A 17,400-nucleotide genomic window follows, 5' to 3' on the forward strand; every position below is an offset into this window, starting at 1 on the left:
CTGGGTTGGCATCAGTTAAAGTGAACGCTCAAGTTTTAGCACAATGCTTCTAGATTTCCCTTGAGAGCCTGAGACCGGGATCTGACTGAATGCTGCAGAACCACTTTAAAATGATGAAACTGTTGTTCTCAGCGGCTCACTATATAACCTGCCAGACAGATTGCACATTGTACTGTACATGGTTGTCTGCTTGCTGCAATTCAACCCACTGTGCCTTTGCATAATCAGCTTTGCATTCATGTGCTCTTTGCATTCATTCAGCTGTCCAGCAACTACTGAGTATACTGAGTGTTGACACATTAAATACGTAACCCCAAGTATGTAGTAAGTAGCAATATACAACTGTGTCTCATTTTAGCTTCAGACAAAATTGTACACACACACACACGCTCACCACACACACACACACACACACACACACACACACACACACACACTTATACTCCTGAAGTTGCCTGAGCAACCATTAGTGTATCTTTCTTATCTTTCCCTCTCTTCTCTCTCTCACACACTCACAATCATGAACTCTCCTATAGTCTCCATCTCTCTCTTGCTCTACATGACGGAGCAGGTGAACCCACAGCACTCCTTGAAGAGTGTGAGCCCTGTTTTAGTGAAGAGCGGCGAGGAGGCCTGCTGATGCAGGGCACTGGGGGTCACTCTTTGGTCTTCAGCTGCATCTTAAAAGAGAACACAGAGAACACACAAGTAAGCATATACAGTATATTTATGACTACATTACATAATATATTTAAACATGAAACTGCGAACAATCAAGCTGAGATTGATGGATAATAAATGCATAGAGTCTTATAGAGTACAGGAAACACTGAGGTCTTGGGAGTTCGCTGGTAAGCTCCATGGAAACAATGCTGATGTGTTCTTACGGCGTTTCCTGTAGCTCTTGGGGAATTTCGCCTTCAAGAAGTCAGCCATCTCTTTGTCTTCCTCCCTCTCCCTGTGAACACAGAATTAGAGGTCTGACAACATGCTGTGATAAATAAACCTGCTTGTCTTGAATTTTGCTCACATTTTCATCTTAAAAGACAAGCATAGTTACACCTGTGACTACGTCTGCATGCAGGTAGCCCCGGCTTTAAATAAGTTGCCAGAAATGTAAATATGTATTAATGTAGTGAGATAGAAATGGAAATGGAAAACAGCAGGTGTCAGCTGATAGAAAGAAAAGATGAAATGCCTAAAGATTGAGGATGAAACTTTTGAGGGCAACCATTAGATTTCTGTTGCATGCATATGAGTCTCTGCACTCTAAACCCAAATTAGTTGTCATTACTAGATCATTGCGTGGAAACCGATTGCCTTAAACCATTCTAGTTTTGGCAAAACATAAAACTAAACATGTTAAGTTGTGTCAACAAAGAATCTTATGTGGATGCTGTAGACCAATTAAACTACATTAGTAGTCTGTACTTAAAATCTTTAGTTCATTTGAATGATCTGTTTCAGGAATTGCAGTTGTATAAATAAATAAATATTATAGGTTACGGTTTGAATATTAAAAAGGCTCATTAAAATAGGCTATAAACTAAGTTCTGTATTGTTGTTTCATGATGAGATTACTGTATTCAATTAATTGTTTTATTCAATGTTGAAGAGAAAGAATTCATCTCAATGTAGGAATGTTTTTTTATTATTGATAAATTAACAACCAGCATCAAAACTCGTAAATAGTCCACATCCACTGTATCTCCCAGATGAAGAACCTATCAAACAAAAGAACACAAGAAAACAAACTGTTAGTCCATGATCGTTTACTCCAAAACAAGTCTGTTAAATCATCACCATGAATGTAGCCTACTTCAGCTAACGTTAGCCAAAAGCTAACCAACGTGTGCTGCTATTGTTAGGCAACTGTCTAGACAGAAACACCAATTTCAACGATAAGGTCTAGTTATGCTAAATCTAAAGCAGCAAGACAAGTATATTTACACAAAAATACACGTGTTAATATTATAAACTATGATCTGCCATACACACCAATTTGAATGTTAGGGTAGCTATGAGCTAACATCTAACCGAAATACCTAGCATGCTAACAACCAAGCCAACTTTACTGGAGTTTTCTCACAGTTTGTAAGTTAATCACACAAACGAACATTTAGGTAACTATCTGTCAACTGAACAGTATTTTGGATAATTTCATCCTAATTTGTCACAAAGTTAATCAGAAAGTTCACCCACCATTTAATGTTGTAACAGCAGCAAGATGAAGATACAGACTGTGATGACTCAGACGTGTTTGAGTCGGGAAGAACGGTTGGTGGCATGGTGGGCAGAATTTTGATTAGACCCCTCCTCCGCCTTGCAAAAACATAAACTTTATAGTTGTCTACACTTAACATGATCAGTGCACTGCATATTTCTCTTAAATATTACAATCAACTAATTTGTTTTAGTTATGACGGAGAGTTTTCGCAAAACACACAAACATTAGTAATGACAACTTAAAAGATTAATTAGAACTAAATCTGGGTTTAGAGTGTGTGTAAACAATCTTTATGTTGAGTTCTAGCCTGCTTCATTTTCAGGTGTTTGAATTATTGAGCACCTCACAAAAAGCCTCTTCCTGTCACCTACCGCTGAAAGCTGTCAGTACAGTAGCCACTCTCACTGGCACATTGCCATGACAGCTGTCTGATGTGGAGGAAGGACCAATCCATATAGGCTACTGTGCATCTGTGTGTCTGTGTGTGTGTATACTGTATATGCCTGTAGTACAATATATAGGGGAGCTCGCTGTAACAATATCTCAAATTCTGAATAGGAAGGGTATTGAAAATTTCATCCTTTCATTTGTGATTTTGGAAACACATTTATTCAGGACATCTTGCATTTACTGTACAGAGAAGGGGATTGAAGAAAAATATTAAATGATTTAGGAATGCTTGTCATGTATGTTCTCCTTACACAATGCAATGTAAACATAATCCACCAGCCCTCCAACACACTGCCTAAAAATGCACAAGGCGACGGCCATTACCTAAGGCTGGAGGTCTGTAGTTTTAAGTGAGTCCGTGTCACACCCAACCTCTCCCAATAAACACACGCTCCGATGCACCTCAGTGATCTCACATTTCAAACTCTTTTTGAGCCTGCAGTCTCTCAAGCCCAGAGTTGTAAAAAGCCTTTTTCTCCACAGCCAATAAATAAATTGATTCTCTTATCCATATCATTCAGACGGGGCTGTAATTTAGCTCTAAGGTGAAAGAGAAAACAAGGTGACAGACAGTCACTCACTGACAACAGTCAGGCTCAGTCTTGGAAATGATGGGAGACACTATGGGAAGGGAGTGTAGGGCTTCAAGCAAGGAAAATGTCACACATTTCCAGACATTTCTGAAGCCATAATGATTTATTTTGGTCTGATTTACATTGGCCTGGCCCACGCCTGGATTTCTGTCATAGCCTAAGAAACTGTAGCCCTGGTAGCGATGTTGGATGCTTCTACAGTAGGTTGGAGGTATACTGTACCTCAGTCGCTCAAACTCCACATCGTCCACCAGGAAGTCTCGTGTCTCCACCAGCTTGTGAATCTGCTGCAGCAACTCCTCCTCTTTCTGTCGATCCTCACTCGTTTTGTCCTTGTCTGTTCACAGGAGAAAATGTCTCTAATGACTGTCTATGTATATCATTCTTATTTCATCCATTTTACAAAGTGTGATAAAAAAGTAATAAAATCTTTAAAAAATGAAATGTTATGCTAAAATGACAGACTATCCAATTGTGAAGCTAAACATGGTAATGAGCAGTCAACTCTTTTCATAATCAAGATATTTAGATGAGGGAAAGACATCCAGATGCATACCAGGGATTGGGATTAACTTCTGCAGATCCTTCTTGAGTCTCGTGATCTCCTTACACAGCTGAATGTCATCCATCCTGAGACAGAAACAAACGTGTCACTCACTGAAAGGTGATGTACAGTATTTTTCTTTTGCCATTCCAGGTCTAACTGAATTAATCAGGTTCAGTTCATTTCACCTTCTCCACATCAACCTTGATGTAGTAGTGATATTGAAAGATTTGTCATGGTACTATACTATGACAAATCTTTCAATATTACTACTACATCAAGGTTGATTTCCCTACAGATCTCCTCATCAAACATGGACTGTGAGCTATCTAATGAAATCAGCTAGCACTGAGTTTACATCATATTACATAAACAATCCTCTAATATGACAGAATAGGAGAGGTGAGGTAGGGAGGTAAGGTGTGGTTGACAAGAAGGAGTTTGTTCATGAGAAACTCGGTAGCATGATTCTGAGGTGCTATCATGGTGGCTAACTTGGTGAGAAGAGAGTAGCAGAAGGATTATGACTCATTCAGTCTCAATCTTCCTGTTCGGCATATCTGCACCAGTGTATCAGTCTCATCTTAATCCAAATAGCTATACCACACCTTCACTTATTTCCACTATGTTTAATACGGTTCAGAGAAAATGTTACAAATATTAACATTCTCTTAAACAAAATCACAAGACTTGTGGATTTTGCCGAATGTATAAATGTATAAATGGTGTATGTCGAAACATTCTAATGTGCAGAGGAAAGATGCACAAGCATATCTACAGCGAGAATAACCACATATGGAACCCACACATCTCTTGTTATCAAACCCCCAACAGAAGCCTACATCTGTGTGCATCTTCTGATCCAAATGTGCCATTGAAGTGTACAACCATGAAATGTCAAACATTTTTACTTTGGCTATGGATTGAAAGGTGTGAAACATCATTTGTTGTATGATCAACAGCTTCAAAGAAGGTGATATTTTACCCATTTGTTTCTAAATCCATTTACACTGTCAACAAATAAGGGGAATAAGAGCATCAGACAGAGAGAGGAGGAAGAAAATGCCAACCAGTAACATGCTTCTACTTGTTTAGTGTTTACGTATCTTTGTAATAAATTAGGAGAAAAGGTCATGACATAGACATTTTTTGGCAACAGATGCTTCAAGTGCGATTGCAAAAAAAAACTGTGACATCAAATCACACAAAATCGACATGAAAATATAAGAAATCTATCAAAGTCACTGAGCTGTCAACGTTGCAGTGTTACAGGGAGAAGCATTTACAGCTTGTAAGAGAGCTTGGCAAACTTTGAAAAAGAGTTATTTCAGCAGTGGGGACTCCAGAAATGTCAAGTTTGACGCAACCGGCAAACTGGAACAAATTACCTGTCTAATCATCTGAGGTGTGTCATCAGCATCTACTGAGCCCTCCAGCCTATTAGACCTTTCACTGAGACCCACACTGGTTCACATGGCATTCAGCGAGAACCCAAAGACTCTGGCCCACCACATGCTATGGATAATTAGAGATCCTTTCACTACAGAATAACTATCGCATGTGTTTTCTCAGGCAGTAAATTGGCCCTTTCTATTTCTGTTGATTAGCAAGCGAGTCAAGGTGTTAGCATATAAATATACGGTATGTCCACTTGCTTCTGTGCTGTCTATTTAGTCTCCCATTATTACCCACATACTACTTTTACAGTCAAAAACTAAAAATGAGACTAATGAATAGCCTACATTAGGTTTGCACTCTCTGAGTGCTTTTCTAGTCCTCTAGTCTTTACAGATTGTCTGCAAATGCTCAAGTATACCTACACAACAAATAATTAGGACAGTAACCTTCAGAAATACACAATCCAAAATATGAAGCATTTCCTTTGTTATGGGAACTTTGTATTTTTTTACCATGTTGAGGCAGCTGTTGAATGCCCAGACAGTGATGAAGAGTATCAGGCTATTCAACTGTGACAGCTAAGGCTTGAGCAAGAGTTATACTTTACAGAAGAATCTGCAGAGCAAGAAGGATAAATTAATTTTAGGAAATAAATCAATTATAATAATTATACAGACAAAAATGCCTTGTTACAGTGACATTCCTTGGACAAGTGTATTTCATATACAGTACGTGGCACAGATCTCATTATCAGGTGGGAATGCACTGTATGGGGAGATCTCATAGACTGAGAGATAACCACTGCAGGAGACTCAGAGCTGTCCATTATCACACGTCCCCTGTCAGTGCCATCAGAGCCCAGCGGCATTTATAGAGCCTCACCTGCTGATCCCGTCAGGACCTCAGCCCGCTAATGGAACAAACACTCAATAGATCCTGTGTGCACCTCCCTCAAAGACAACAACACAAGTGCTCACACAAACATTTACACACACACACACACACACACACACACACACACACACACACACACACACACACACACACACACACACACACATACACACACACACAAACAAACCCAAACAACCACGCACACACACACGTTCATTGTCCTTACATCTTTGAAATTTAGACATTGTAGTCACTTATGGTTACAGTATATAATATCAACAGTCAAAATGACCCTTATTGGTCCTATTGCATGGACAGTATGCCTACCTCTAGTCCATAGTATAACCAAAGTATATAAACCAGGGGAACCAGGTTGGCTGTGTGAAAACAAATTTCTATCTATGGCAAATAAATCCTAACCCCATGACACCTCTTGACATCCACAGAGGCTTGGAGGGGACATGAGAAATGGGAGCACAGCGTAGAGGAATGGTCATGTGTGATTGACCGCGATGGACGAAGCACTCACATGTATCTCAGCTCAGACTCACGCCGCACCAGGATGTCCCGTATCCTCTCGATCTTGTAGAGCTCCCCCTCGATGTCGTCCGTCGTGACGGAGGAATCCGCCATGGAGACGGCGCTCTCGGCCCCTGAGAGAGACACACACGCAAACCCCAAAGGGCCGGCTCATTGGGTCAGTACTTCACTGGAGTAGTTCTAAAATGTCATCACTGGGCATATTCTTGTTTTTATATGTTCTGCTTCACGGAACAGTATAAAGTCTGCTCATGGATTTCACCCAAGATGAAAAACCCCAAGAGGCTGGCTGTCTCACACTGATAAGACGATAAAATCCAACCAGTCGGCTCAGCTCTGAACCATGACATCTATGCCTAACCTCTGACTATCCCCCGTCCACCCCCACCCCCGTCTCATCACTGAAGCTGGGCGAAGATGACAGCTTCCTCTCCGGAGTCGCCCTCTCTGTGTCCACTGGGCCTGAGTATCAGATCAAGGTAATGAACCAACGGAGCGGAACTCCCACATTAAGCTGTCATTAATTAACGCAGCAACAGGCAGTCGCAGCATCCGCTCTGAGGCAGCGGCGCAGCCTGGCACACCCTCCAGCATGCACCAGAGGTCTAGCCGGGTCATCTCTACAGCACTCCTACTCCATTCACTTTCCTGTGTCAGAACTTCCAAGGTCACATCTAGTGCTTTGAATTCCAAACTGCATGGTACTAGCCTACTGTTTTTTTTGTTCCTCACACTCCGTCTATTCTTTAGCAACGGACTGTCACTGTGAAGTAGTCTGTGTACTGTCATGCAAGAGCTACCCTTAAATACATCGAATTACTTACCCTGTAAGGTGCACTGCATGAGCCTAGTTTTGTTGAATCTAAATTATGTTAACACTGAGGAAACATTTTCCATATACCTCCCTTCATAATGGTCTTCTTACTGTAAAGACCAAACAATCACCAACTAAATGTCAACCTACACTGTTGTAAAAGTTGTTCTTAATCGGATTTTCAATTCAGTGGAGCGTAGTAAGGTGTTTTGTTCTGATGATAGCCAACAATCTAAAATGCAACTAAAACCTTGGTGAGCACAACCAGCAACATGTTCATTTGGTCTTTTAATGATGCTCAAACAAGTTGCGTTTAAAACACAAAAATGGCTGATTCTATTCCTGCAAACTGTTGCTTTGAGTTGCAATAGCTGTGACATAAACCGTCTTTTATTCTTTTTGACACATTTTAAGTAATTTCTTTTGAACAAAAGAAAATTTGTCAGTTTTTCTTCCAAAACGGAATACAATTTACCTGAATGTTTCTTGTTTGTTCAAGCCACAATTCATGGTCTTGACTTTTGGCATGGCATCGAATTAATGAGCTCCCAAAACATTCTTCATTCTTTGGCCTTCAACCTCACCCAAACCTCACTGCAGTTCTACTCATTTCTGCAGCAGCTACACCAAACAACCCCTGTCTTCTCCACAAACACCTCCCTACAGATCTCCCCCCTCTCTCTCTCTCTCTCTCTCTCTCTCTGGCTGCTGCAGTGTAGGCTATAGTATGACTCATCTCCGAGCACAGGGATTTGCTCTTAATTGCCTGACCTTGTCGGTGAGAAGGGAAAAAAGGATGAATTCAAAACAAACATCAGGGGAAATCATCAGGGACAGACAGAATAAAAACAAGGCTTCCGACATCACTCACGCTCATACATATAGACCAATGCTGAGCAGCAACATTCGCTTTTGATAACGCCTTAGATCCAACCTAAGGAATTGTGTGGCGGAAGAGCTCTTGGAAGCATGGCAGTGGACTAGATAGAGGTCAACCCTGCTGGCCCCTGTATCCTCACACACCAGGTCCACCTAAATGATCCCTGGCACATCCACTCCCAAATGCCACCGCTGCCTACAGAAGAATCCCTGTGACAGCAGCACACCACTGTCTCCACCTCCCCACGTTATAAACAGACAAACAAACAACACTACATATATCTCACAGCTTAACAGGATAAGGTTACACTTCAGTGGCCAGAAAAAGGGTTTCGCTGTTCTTTTTAAGACAGAGCACATACCTTTATCATCACACCTGTTGCTAAAGGTATATTTTGTTTGTTTGTTTACCAAAATAAAATGTACGGAAGTTATAGTTTAACACCGACACGAGTGCATTCCTGCAACACGCTCTCCTGTTAACTGCGCAGGCAGCAGAGCCACAGGCTTGCTGACGGCAGCCTCTCCAACGTGACGCCGTCTCCACAGAGGCTCCTGCGTTCCCACACCACTGGAGAGCCGGGGCGCTGGAGCGCACTCACCGCATGAGTCACAATGCAGGAGACGGAGCGGCACGTCCTCCGCAGGGGTTAGAGACGAGCCTTGAACACACCACACAAGAAGTGCGTGTGTGTGTGTGCGTGTGTGTGTGTGTGTGCGTGAAAGAGAGAGAGAGAGAGAGGACTCATGCATGCAATACATACATAGATTGAACCTCTAAATTGCCTGCATGTCCACAGGGAAAGCATGAGAGTCTGTGCAAGTATGTGCGTGTGTATGTGTGGGTGTGTGTGTGCGTGCATTCACAGAGACTTTGTGTGTGTGTGTCTGTCTGCATGTTTGACTATATGACAGATAAGGGACTATGTGTTCCCTGTGTAACGATGAGGAGGATAGTTGCTGTCTCCTCTCTGCTGCTGGTGCCACATTTTTGACACCCACATACAGAAACTGAAGGAACCCACATGTCATACAGTCCTTCTCTGCTTGGCATCTCCAGTTCTAGAATTTTCCCTTGACCATCTCAAACTGCAAGGACACACACACACAACAGTGCAGATACTTTTGAAGAGTCTGATAGACCTTATTCGCATGCCACGGTCACTATCACATGCTTAAAATGGTGTTGGGTCTTTATCTATGCAAACTCTTTGGTAACGATTTTTACTATTCTCATTTAATAACTCTGACAGAGGATTGGTTGACTAGGCTAGTGATAAGATAGGAGATAGGGTCTTACTCAGAAACAGTGAATTTGTCTATCAATAATAATAATGATGATATAGTAATAATCAGACATTCTGAGAAATAAATGCGTTTTTTTTTTTAAGTTTAACTTCATCAAGAAAGGTTTCTCTGAATGAAACACTGGGTATATGCACAGTATATGCACATTTTGTGTGGTCGCCTAAGCTTTTGGACAGGGAATAAATATGCTGCTTCAGTAATCTTCAGAGCAGTCAGATGTAATTTTCTTGTTTTTTTTTTTTTAATGTACAAGTGATAGGTATAAAGTAGCTTACTACACGAAGTTCACACAAGACCATCACAGAACTACAACCCAATCGGCTCTATAATACATGAATATTGTGAACCACTGGATTCAATCAGAAGGGGCTAGTTGTTTTGACAAGCTGTACATTTCGTCATAAAAACACCTGCCATACATTTCAGCTGAAATATTATCCTATCATTTGTACAGTCTTTAGGCACCGTGATGGTCAGTGAAAGAACACTAGTAAAAATATCGGGCTCTTTAAACAACCATTTTTATAACAGATTGTTTACCTTTACTGCACGCGTCTTCGTCTACTTTAGTTCGGTCCAGAGAGCCGTACTGGGTCGGTTGCTGTGGATCCTTTTCCATTATGTGCTTCTGGTAAAATGCGTCCACATGAAACTAGTCGAACAACCAACTGAGCGCGAACGAATCAAATAAAGATAATTTCACTTGTCTGAGAGTTAATTCATTTTGACTGTCAACACAATAACAGCTGTTCTGCCCTTTGATGTCGGCAACAGCTTGCTATGTACAGTAGTGAGCGAAGACAGCGGGATGAATGAAACCGCTGCTGTGACATCAAGGCGCCACCTGCTGACTTACATGGAGATACATTACCACTATAAATAAATAGAGGCGCTACAGTGACGTTTTTTTACACCATCGCCTGTTATCCATCAGGTTTTGATGTTTAAACTCTGCATGAACCAAAGTGCCCATATTCTTAATTCATCTCACTGAACAGGACTAGACATAATCAAAAAATTGCCAGGATGAGTCAGTGTCTCAGTCTCTTGCCCCTCTCTCTCCAACACTCTCTCTTTCACACACACACACACACACACACAAACACATACACACACACACACACACACACACACACACACACACACACACACACACACACACACACACACACACACACACACACACACACACACACACACACACACACATTCAAAATATTCCCTCCACAAAATGGGATTGAATTAGACTTTTTATACTCTATAATACTCATCAGAAATTTTTTTTTAAATTTGTGTTTTCCACTTTAGGCTCATCCCTTTTGTGCCAAACATGAAATTAACATGAAAGCCAATTAAATATTTAAGCACAATACAATTGTGCACTTATCTATAATGTAATTATTATCACAGTCATAAAATGTGCACTCATCAATGAAGCCAGTCCAAATGTATTGGGCCTTCGAGCATCATGGGTATAACTTTTATGACCACCAGGAGGCATAACACTTACGTGCCCACTGGGCTAGAACACATCCAAACGACATCCATGGTCAAAGAAATTGTCATGGTTCAGGTTCATCTGAATCTGAGGCCACTATACACCACTGTGCAAGCAAATGCAACCCTTAGACAAATACGCCCTTGACTTGTGAAGTCAAAACCGTTTGCCTTAGAATTGAAGTCTGCTTTGGTTTCTGTGTAGGCCAATCCACTTCATCCAAATGATTGACTTAGAGTTAAATTTGCTAAACATTGCTGTTGAATATGAACAGGATAAATCAGTAGTTTAGGAGAGCTCTGTCCCAGTGTTCATGAGGACAAGCAAACACTGTACTTCTTGTATACTGCTGCTGATAGTTTCATATCTTTCCGCTTCACAGCAGCATCGGACAAAGTCTGATCATAAAAAGTGAAGGTGGGAGGAATTGTGTGTGATATGATCATGTAGTACCTGGACATCCAGCCAAACAGGTCTTTTTGTTTTCAACATCATATCCTCTTTAGAGCAACCTCCTACTACATGAAAAGCAGGTTTTACTTCCTGATGTTTAATATGCTTTTAGAAACATCCACTGACCTGCAATCCTAAGAGGACCTGTAGGGTGTAAGAGTCTGCTTCTGCTGTTATCCAAAACTTTTATTTAAGATAAGTGCTTTCACATATGAAGGAGACATCAAGTCGAGGCAGACACTGCCCAAGCCAAAACATTTGAACATTATCAAAATGTCATTATTAATCAAAAACTCAAAAAGATAAACAAAATGATGTTGCACTCCACAGACTAGACAGCATATTCCCTAGTAAAGTCATTGATAACATTGGAGTCAAAACATTTTTGATTTCCCTATTCTCACTCTTATTCGAGTAGTCTCCATAACAACCTTTCAGAATTACACCTCTGAAAATAAATTAAAGAGTTTGACCTGTACTAACCCAGTGGTTGCAGTATCATCAGTTACTGACTGGTTAAGACACATTTTCCTCCCAATTTTTGTTTCCACTTGGTCAAATTAATCAAAATCCCTGTATGAATCTGAAACATTTCTTATGTCTTATGTTCTGAGGGGAGAGCAGCAGTCATTGCCTGGAATTACTTCTGTTGTTGTTACTGTTCTTGCTGTTCTCCTCCTGGATAGCTTTGTCCAGCCAGTCTCTCTCCTGCTCGGACTCCGTGTCGCTCACCTCGCTGGCGTCTGCCGCCAGGAGGCGGGAGTAGTTGATCCTCCGCTGCCTGGGGACCTTCCACTGGAAGAGGCCGAGGATGACGCACCAGAGGCCGAGGCCGGCCGCCAGGCCCTGAAAGAGCACAGCCATGCCAAACCTCTCCGCCACCAGCCCCGCTGCGAAGCTGCCCAGCCCGGCACCAAGGTCCAGCGCCAGGGCCTGATAGACCCGCCGCACGGCCCGCTCCGTGCCAGGCGTCGCCACGTCCTCACACTGCGCCTCCAGTGCCCACCAGAAGGCGCCCATGCTGAGGCAGTCCAGCGCCTGGGCGGGGAGGACGGCCCACGGGCCCCCGAGGAAGGAGTAGTAGAGGCACTGGAACGCCCGGGCCGCGGTCCCCAGGAGCAGGATGCGGCTGTGGGGACCCAGGAGCCGCACGACGCGTCCGCTCCGGAGCACCGGCGGGAAGGTCACCTGGGAGAGCAGCGCCAGGCCCAGCGCCGCGCCCACGTGCAGCTCGCTGCCCCCGCCGTCCTGGATCTGCCACGGCAGGAAGTCCTCCACGGCAGCGCCCGCCGCGCCCACCAGGCAGGCGGTGACGGCACACAGGAGGGCGCGGGGGTCGTCCCTGACCAGCCGCAGCGCTTTCACCCCGTTGTTTGTCCTCCCTCCGCGCTGCTGCACCTGCTTGTGGTTGAGGTAGAGCGGGAGGAAGGTGGCCTCGGGGACCACCACAAGCATCAGCAGTGCGTAGCTAAAGAAATGCACAGCAGCCCTGGGCACCCTCGCGCCCCCAAACAAAAAGCAGTCCAGGTTAGAGACCAGGAGCCCTACTCCGAACACGCCACACGCCCCTCCTAACAACCTCCACACCCACACCCGGCCATGCCGGTCGGTGGCATCCACAAAATCCAGGTAGTCGTAGAGTCCATCGTCTGCTGTCCACTCCAGAGGGGCAGATGCCATCACCCACAGTCCAATCACTATGAGCACCAGGAAGAAGAGCTGGTGCTGGTTATCCATCCCATTCAGACTGCCCAGAGACTGATTATGGGCCTTCGTCACCTCCTTCATCACCTCGGCGTGCCTCCGAGACCTGCCCGCTCTGCTGTGTGGTGCAACACTCCCCTTTGTGTAGTTCTCTCTTCTCTCCACACTACTAACAGACACGTTTGCACTAGCTTCCCCACTTCCACTACTGTTCTGGACAATAGCGGTGAAGGCATTTCCTACAGTGGCCATGCCAGTGAGGTGCTGAGCTGACACAGTCTGCTTTAATTTGGAGGGAGCGCCAGGAGTGGCGATTTGCGGGGGCACTGTTATGTGGCTCACTGGGTGGCTGCTGGCAGGCCCCGTGGTGGGTCTGGGGGCGAGGGGAGAGGTGGAGTTACAGATACTGGCCCCAGTTGCGTCCCCTGAGGGTGGCAGCAGCAGGAAAGCCAAGCCCAGTCCAGCCGAGCAGACTAACGAGCCGATGATGACCACCCGCCGCTTGTCATGGTGCCTGGCAAGCAGGCTGGAGAGGGGGTGCCATATCAAGCAGATAAGGTGTTGGGTGCCCATGACGATGCCAACCATGTAGGCACTGAGACCCAAGTGCCTGAGATACAGGGTGAGGAATGGCATCAGGCACGCTCTGCCACATGAATAAAGGAAGTGGAATGCCCCTGCCAGCACCATGGCAGATTTGATATCCCACTGCTTGCTCCGCTTCATGCTTGCTCTTTCTCCTCCTTGTGTTCATAAAGAAAACCCTGAATTGAATAATAATAAAAAAAAAATAGTGTTGTTGCTTCTTAGTGAGACCTGCATTAAATCGAGCTGATACTTACCAATGGAAGATAAGTTAAATATAAAGTAATAATGTCACAAAATGAATGTTCATAGATAAACATTAAATTAAAGACATGAAAAACGATGGCCTAATCTTATTTAGCCTGCCGTCCTGTCTCGTTTCGGAGGCATTAAAAAGAGGAGCCACAACACTGGTGTCAAAGTAACAAACGATAATGCACCTGTTACATTTCAGGAAATTAGTACACGTCATGCTGTCAGTTGAGAACTAAGTTTTCCCACAAAGAAAGACAACTTACCGTTGGCTACTTTTACGCTTAACTCATGTCACCTGGAAGATTACTGCGGTCTTCATCCAGTTAAACCTATTTCATTTAACTTGACAAAGACAAAACACAACACCCGCGCTCGACGTACAGGTTGTAGTAGCGTAGGCTATCATAGCTGGTTCCGTGTATCATCTGAACAGTAGCGCCTACTCTGTGCGGTCTGAATAACTGCAGCCCCGTTCATAATCACTGTATCTGTCTAGTAAACTTGATAGCATATCCTACCACCTCCAGTGGAAAATATGACTTTGCTTATGGTGACATACTAAACATTTTCTTTTCAAGGTCACCAAAAGTTTGACCAAAAGCTAAGCAAAATGGTATTCTGTAGGCAACAATAGCCAACTGACCTTCTTCAGAGCAGCTAATAGACATTGTAGGCTACATGAAAAATAATGAACATATAATAAAGAAAGGAGATCCTGAGAACTGAGTCTCAACTACAGTCGTTTAACCGTAGCCTAAACTTAGAGCATAAAAAACATCCAGCTAAGCATTCAGTTGTTAATCAGCCCAGCCATGGCAAATACTGTTCCGCTTAAAAACAGTTTAAATCTTTATGCAATCGTCAATATTAAAACGTGTTAAATGTCAAGGTCAGATCTTTATTGTAATGAAAATTCAGTTATAGGGACAGCAACAACTTTTTCTGAGGCTCTGTTTTTCTATCATTGTAGCGCCATCTAATGTCAGTAGAGCAGTCATGCGCCAGTGATCTAGGCCTAGGCTACTACAAAGACCAGCAATTAGAATATTTTATCCACATATAGAATTCAACACACACACACACACACACACACACACACACACACACACACACACTGAAGGTGTGTCAGAAGGCCATGCCCAGGTAGCAAAAATTGTGCGGACCGAGCACGGCCAATCCTCGGCATGAATCTAACTAAACTAACAAGTCAATGACAATCTTTCTGGGAACAGAGAAGAATAGATAATTGTCTTGCCATGTTCATATCTATGATTTTGGTAAGAACACTACTATTAATGAGCTCATCATTTAAGGCATTATTTTTCAAGCTTTTCTTCCAACCAAGCATTGCTGAGTTATTAACTTTCTGAGGTGGGCAGGTTGGCCTTTTCATGTCTGTGGCCCAGTGGCTCCTAGTCTGTCCATGACTAGCAGCCATGTATCACTGTAGGCTACTTATCGCATAACATTTGCGGTTTGAAAGCTGTGTGTGTGAGTGTGTGTGTGTTTGTGTGTGTGTGGTAGGCTACTGGAAGCACACCAAGCATGCTTCTCGCGCATACATTTTTTTTTTATTGCAAAACAACCCTGTCATTCTTAAAAGTGTCAATGCTGGTAAAATTATTGTGACGTTTCCAATTTCAGAGTATTGCAATACATCGGTAGCCTGACTCTCGCCAGACCCTTGTAGTTCCGCCATGCTCCACCAGAGGCGTTTCGCTGAGCTCCACACAAGGGTCTGGACGCGAGGGCAATCCAAACCCCTGCCACAGTGATCAAAAAATGAGCAGCCAATCAGGAGCGCCGAAGCGAGTGTTTGATTCAAATAACAATGGCGGCACGCAGCGAGGAGTCTTGTGCTGACATTGATTCTGCTATTTCAACCGTTTTGTCGAATCTATCGAGTATTCATTCTTTCAGAGAATAGTTTTGAAGACATTTGTTGGTGGCAAGGATGTTTTTACTCTTCTTCCGACCGGGTTTGGCAAGAACTTGAAGAAGCCTAGCACGTCATTCAAGATAACAGGCAAGTGGTTTATCAAATCACATGCGAGGATGTTTTACAAGGACCCGCCTTCAGAAATACATCTCCTATAGAGAAGTCCCAGATCCTTGTGTGAAGCAGACAGCGAACTACAGGATCTGGCGAAAGTCAGGTTAATACATCGGTGCATTGTGCAACACTCAAGAGAGAACAAAGAGGAGAGACAGCAGATGCGAGGAAAGTCTAGGCGCCCACCCTTATGAAGTTAGGTGCACCAGTGTGACACAGGAAAACATGTAGTCACACCCTTAACAATTTTAGTTGCACTCTATAGCCCTGCAAGTCTTTTGAGGGCCAAGTTCAAGTCACGTCTCTTAAAGGGATATTCCGCCATTTTTGGAAATACGCTCATTTTCCACCTTCCCTCGAGCAAAACAATCGATATTTACCTTGTTCCCGTTCATCCAGCCATTCTGTGAGTCTGGCGATACAACTTTTAGCTTCAGCCTAGCATAGATCATTGAATCGGATTAGACCATTAGCTTCTCGCCTGCTAGCTTCATGTTTAAAAGTGACTAATATTTCTGGTAATTTTCCCATTTAAAACGTGTGTCCTCTCAAGTTAGAAAGTGCAATAAGACCAACTGAAAATGAACCCTGCCGTTTTTCTAGGCTGATTTGACATGGAACTACATTCTCATCTGGCGTAATAATCAAGGCAACTTGCAGCTACTGGCACTACTACTGCTTGATGTCTATGGGGACTATTTTCAGATGCTGCGTACGATATCACTGCGCCTATGGTACGTTTGCAAGTTGCCTTGATTATTACGCCAGATGAGAGTGTAGTTCCATGTCAAATCAGCCTAGAAAAACGCCAGGTTTCATTTTCAGTTGGTCTTATTGCACTTTCTAACTTGAGAGGAGACGCGTTTTAAATGGGAAAATTATCAGAAATCTTAGTCACTTTTAAACATGAAGCTAGCAGGCGAGAAGCTAATGGTCTAATCCGATTCAGTGATCTATGCTAGGCTGAAGCTAAAAGTTGTATCGCCAGACTCACAGAATGGCTGGATGAACGGGAACAAGGTAAATATCGATTGTTTTGCTCGAGGGGAGGTGGAAGATGAGCGTATTTCCAAAAATGGCGGAATATCCCTTTAAGTCTCTTGATACAGTACAGTATCAAAATGGTGTGAGGTGTGAGGTCTACTGCAATACAATCTGAAGAAGCACAAATAAGAGCTCTGTTTAAATATATATATATATTTTTT

At 43.2% G+C, this 17,400-nt stretch overlaps 2 protein-coding genes across 3 annotated transcripts; both read right to left on the reverse strand.

Annotated features, from left to right (window-relative positions):
- Nucleotides 1-210: 210 nt before the first annotated feature.
- On the reverse strand, nucleotides 211-10,353 carry zgc:171844 (uncharacterized protein LOC100151763 homolog). Its single transcript, XM_062531135.1, has 6 exons — nucleotides 10,188-10,353; nucleotides 6,636-6,759; nucleotides 3,827-3,900; nucleotides 3,493-3,607; nucleotides 888-958; nucleotides 211-680 (listed from the first exon to the last, which is right to left on the reverse strand). Exons 1-6 carry the CDS (start codon nucleotides 10,264-10,266, stop codon nucleotides 556-558), a joined length of 588 nt encoding a protein of 195 aa, XP_062387119.1. The 5' UTR covers nucleotides 10,267-10,353; the 3' UTR covers nucleotides 211-555.
- Nucleotides 10,354-11,763: 1,410 nt separating this feature from the next.
- On the reverse strand, nucleotides 11,764-14,569 carry mfsd6l (major facilitator superfamily domain containing 6-like). Of its 2 annotated transcripts, none has more exons than XM_062532092.1 (2): nucleotides 14,406-14,569; nucleotides 11,764-14,045 (listed from the first exon to the last, which is right to left on the reverse strand). In XM_062532092.1, exon 2 carries the CDS (start codon nucleotides 14,026-14,028, stop codon nucleotides 12,226-12,228), a length of 1,803 nt encoding a protein of 600 aa, XP_062388076.1. In that variant the 5' UTR covers nucleotides 14,029-14,045; nucleotides 14,406-14,569; the 3' UTR covers nucleotides 11,764-12,225. The 2 variants fall into 2 exon arrangements, with proteins under 2 accessions (XP_062388076.1, XP_062388075.1); XM_062532091.1 differs by having other exon boundaries at nucleotides 11,764-14,066.
- Nucleotides 14,570-17,400: the final 2,831 nt, after the last annotated feature.

Source organism: Sardina pilchardus, chromosome 3 (assembly GCF_963854185.1).
Source record: "Sardina pilchardus chromosome 3, fSarPil1.1, whole genome shotgun sequence".
NCBI lineage: Eukaryota > Metazoa > Chordata > Actinopteri > Clupeiformes > Clupeidae > Sardina > Sardina pilchardus.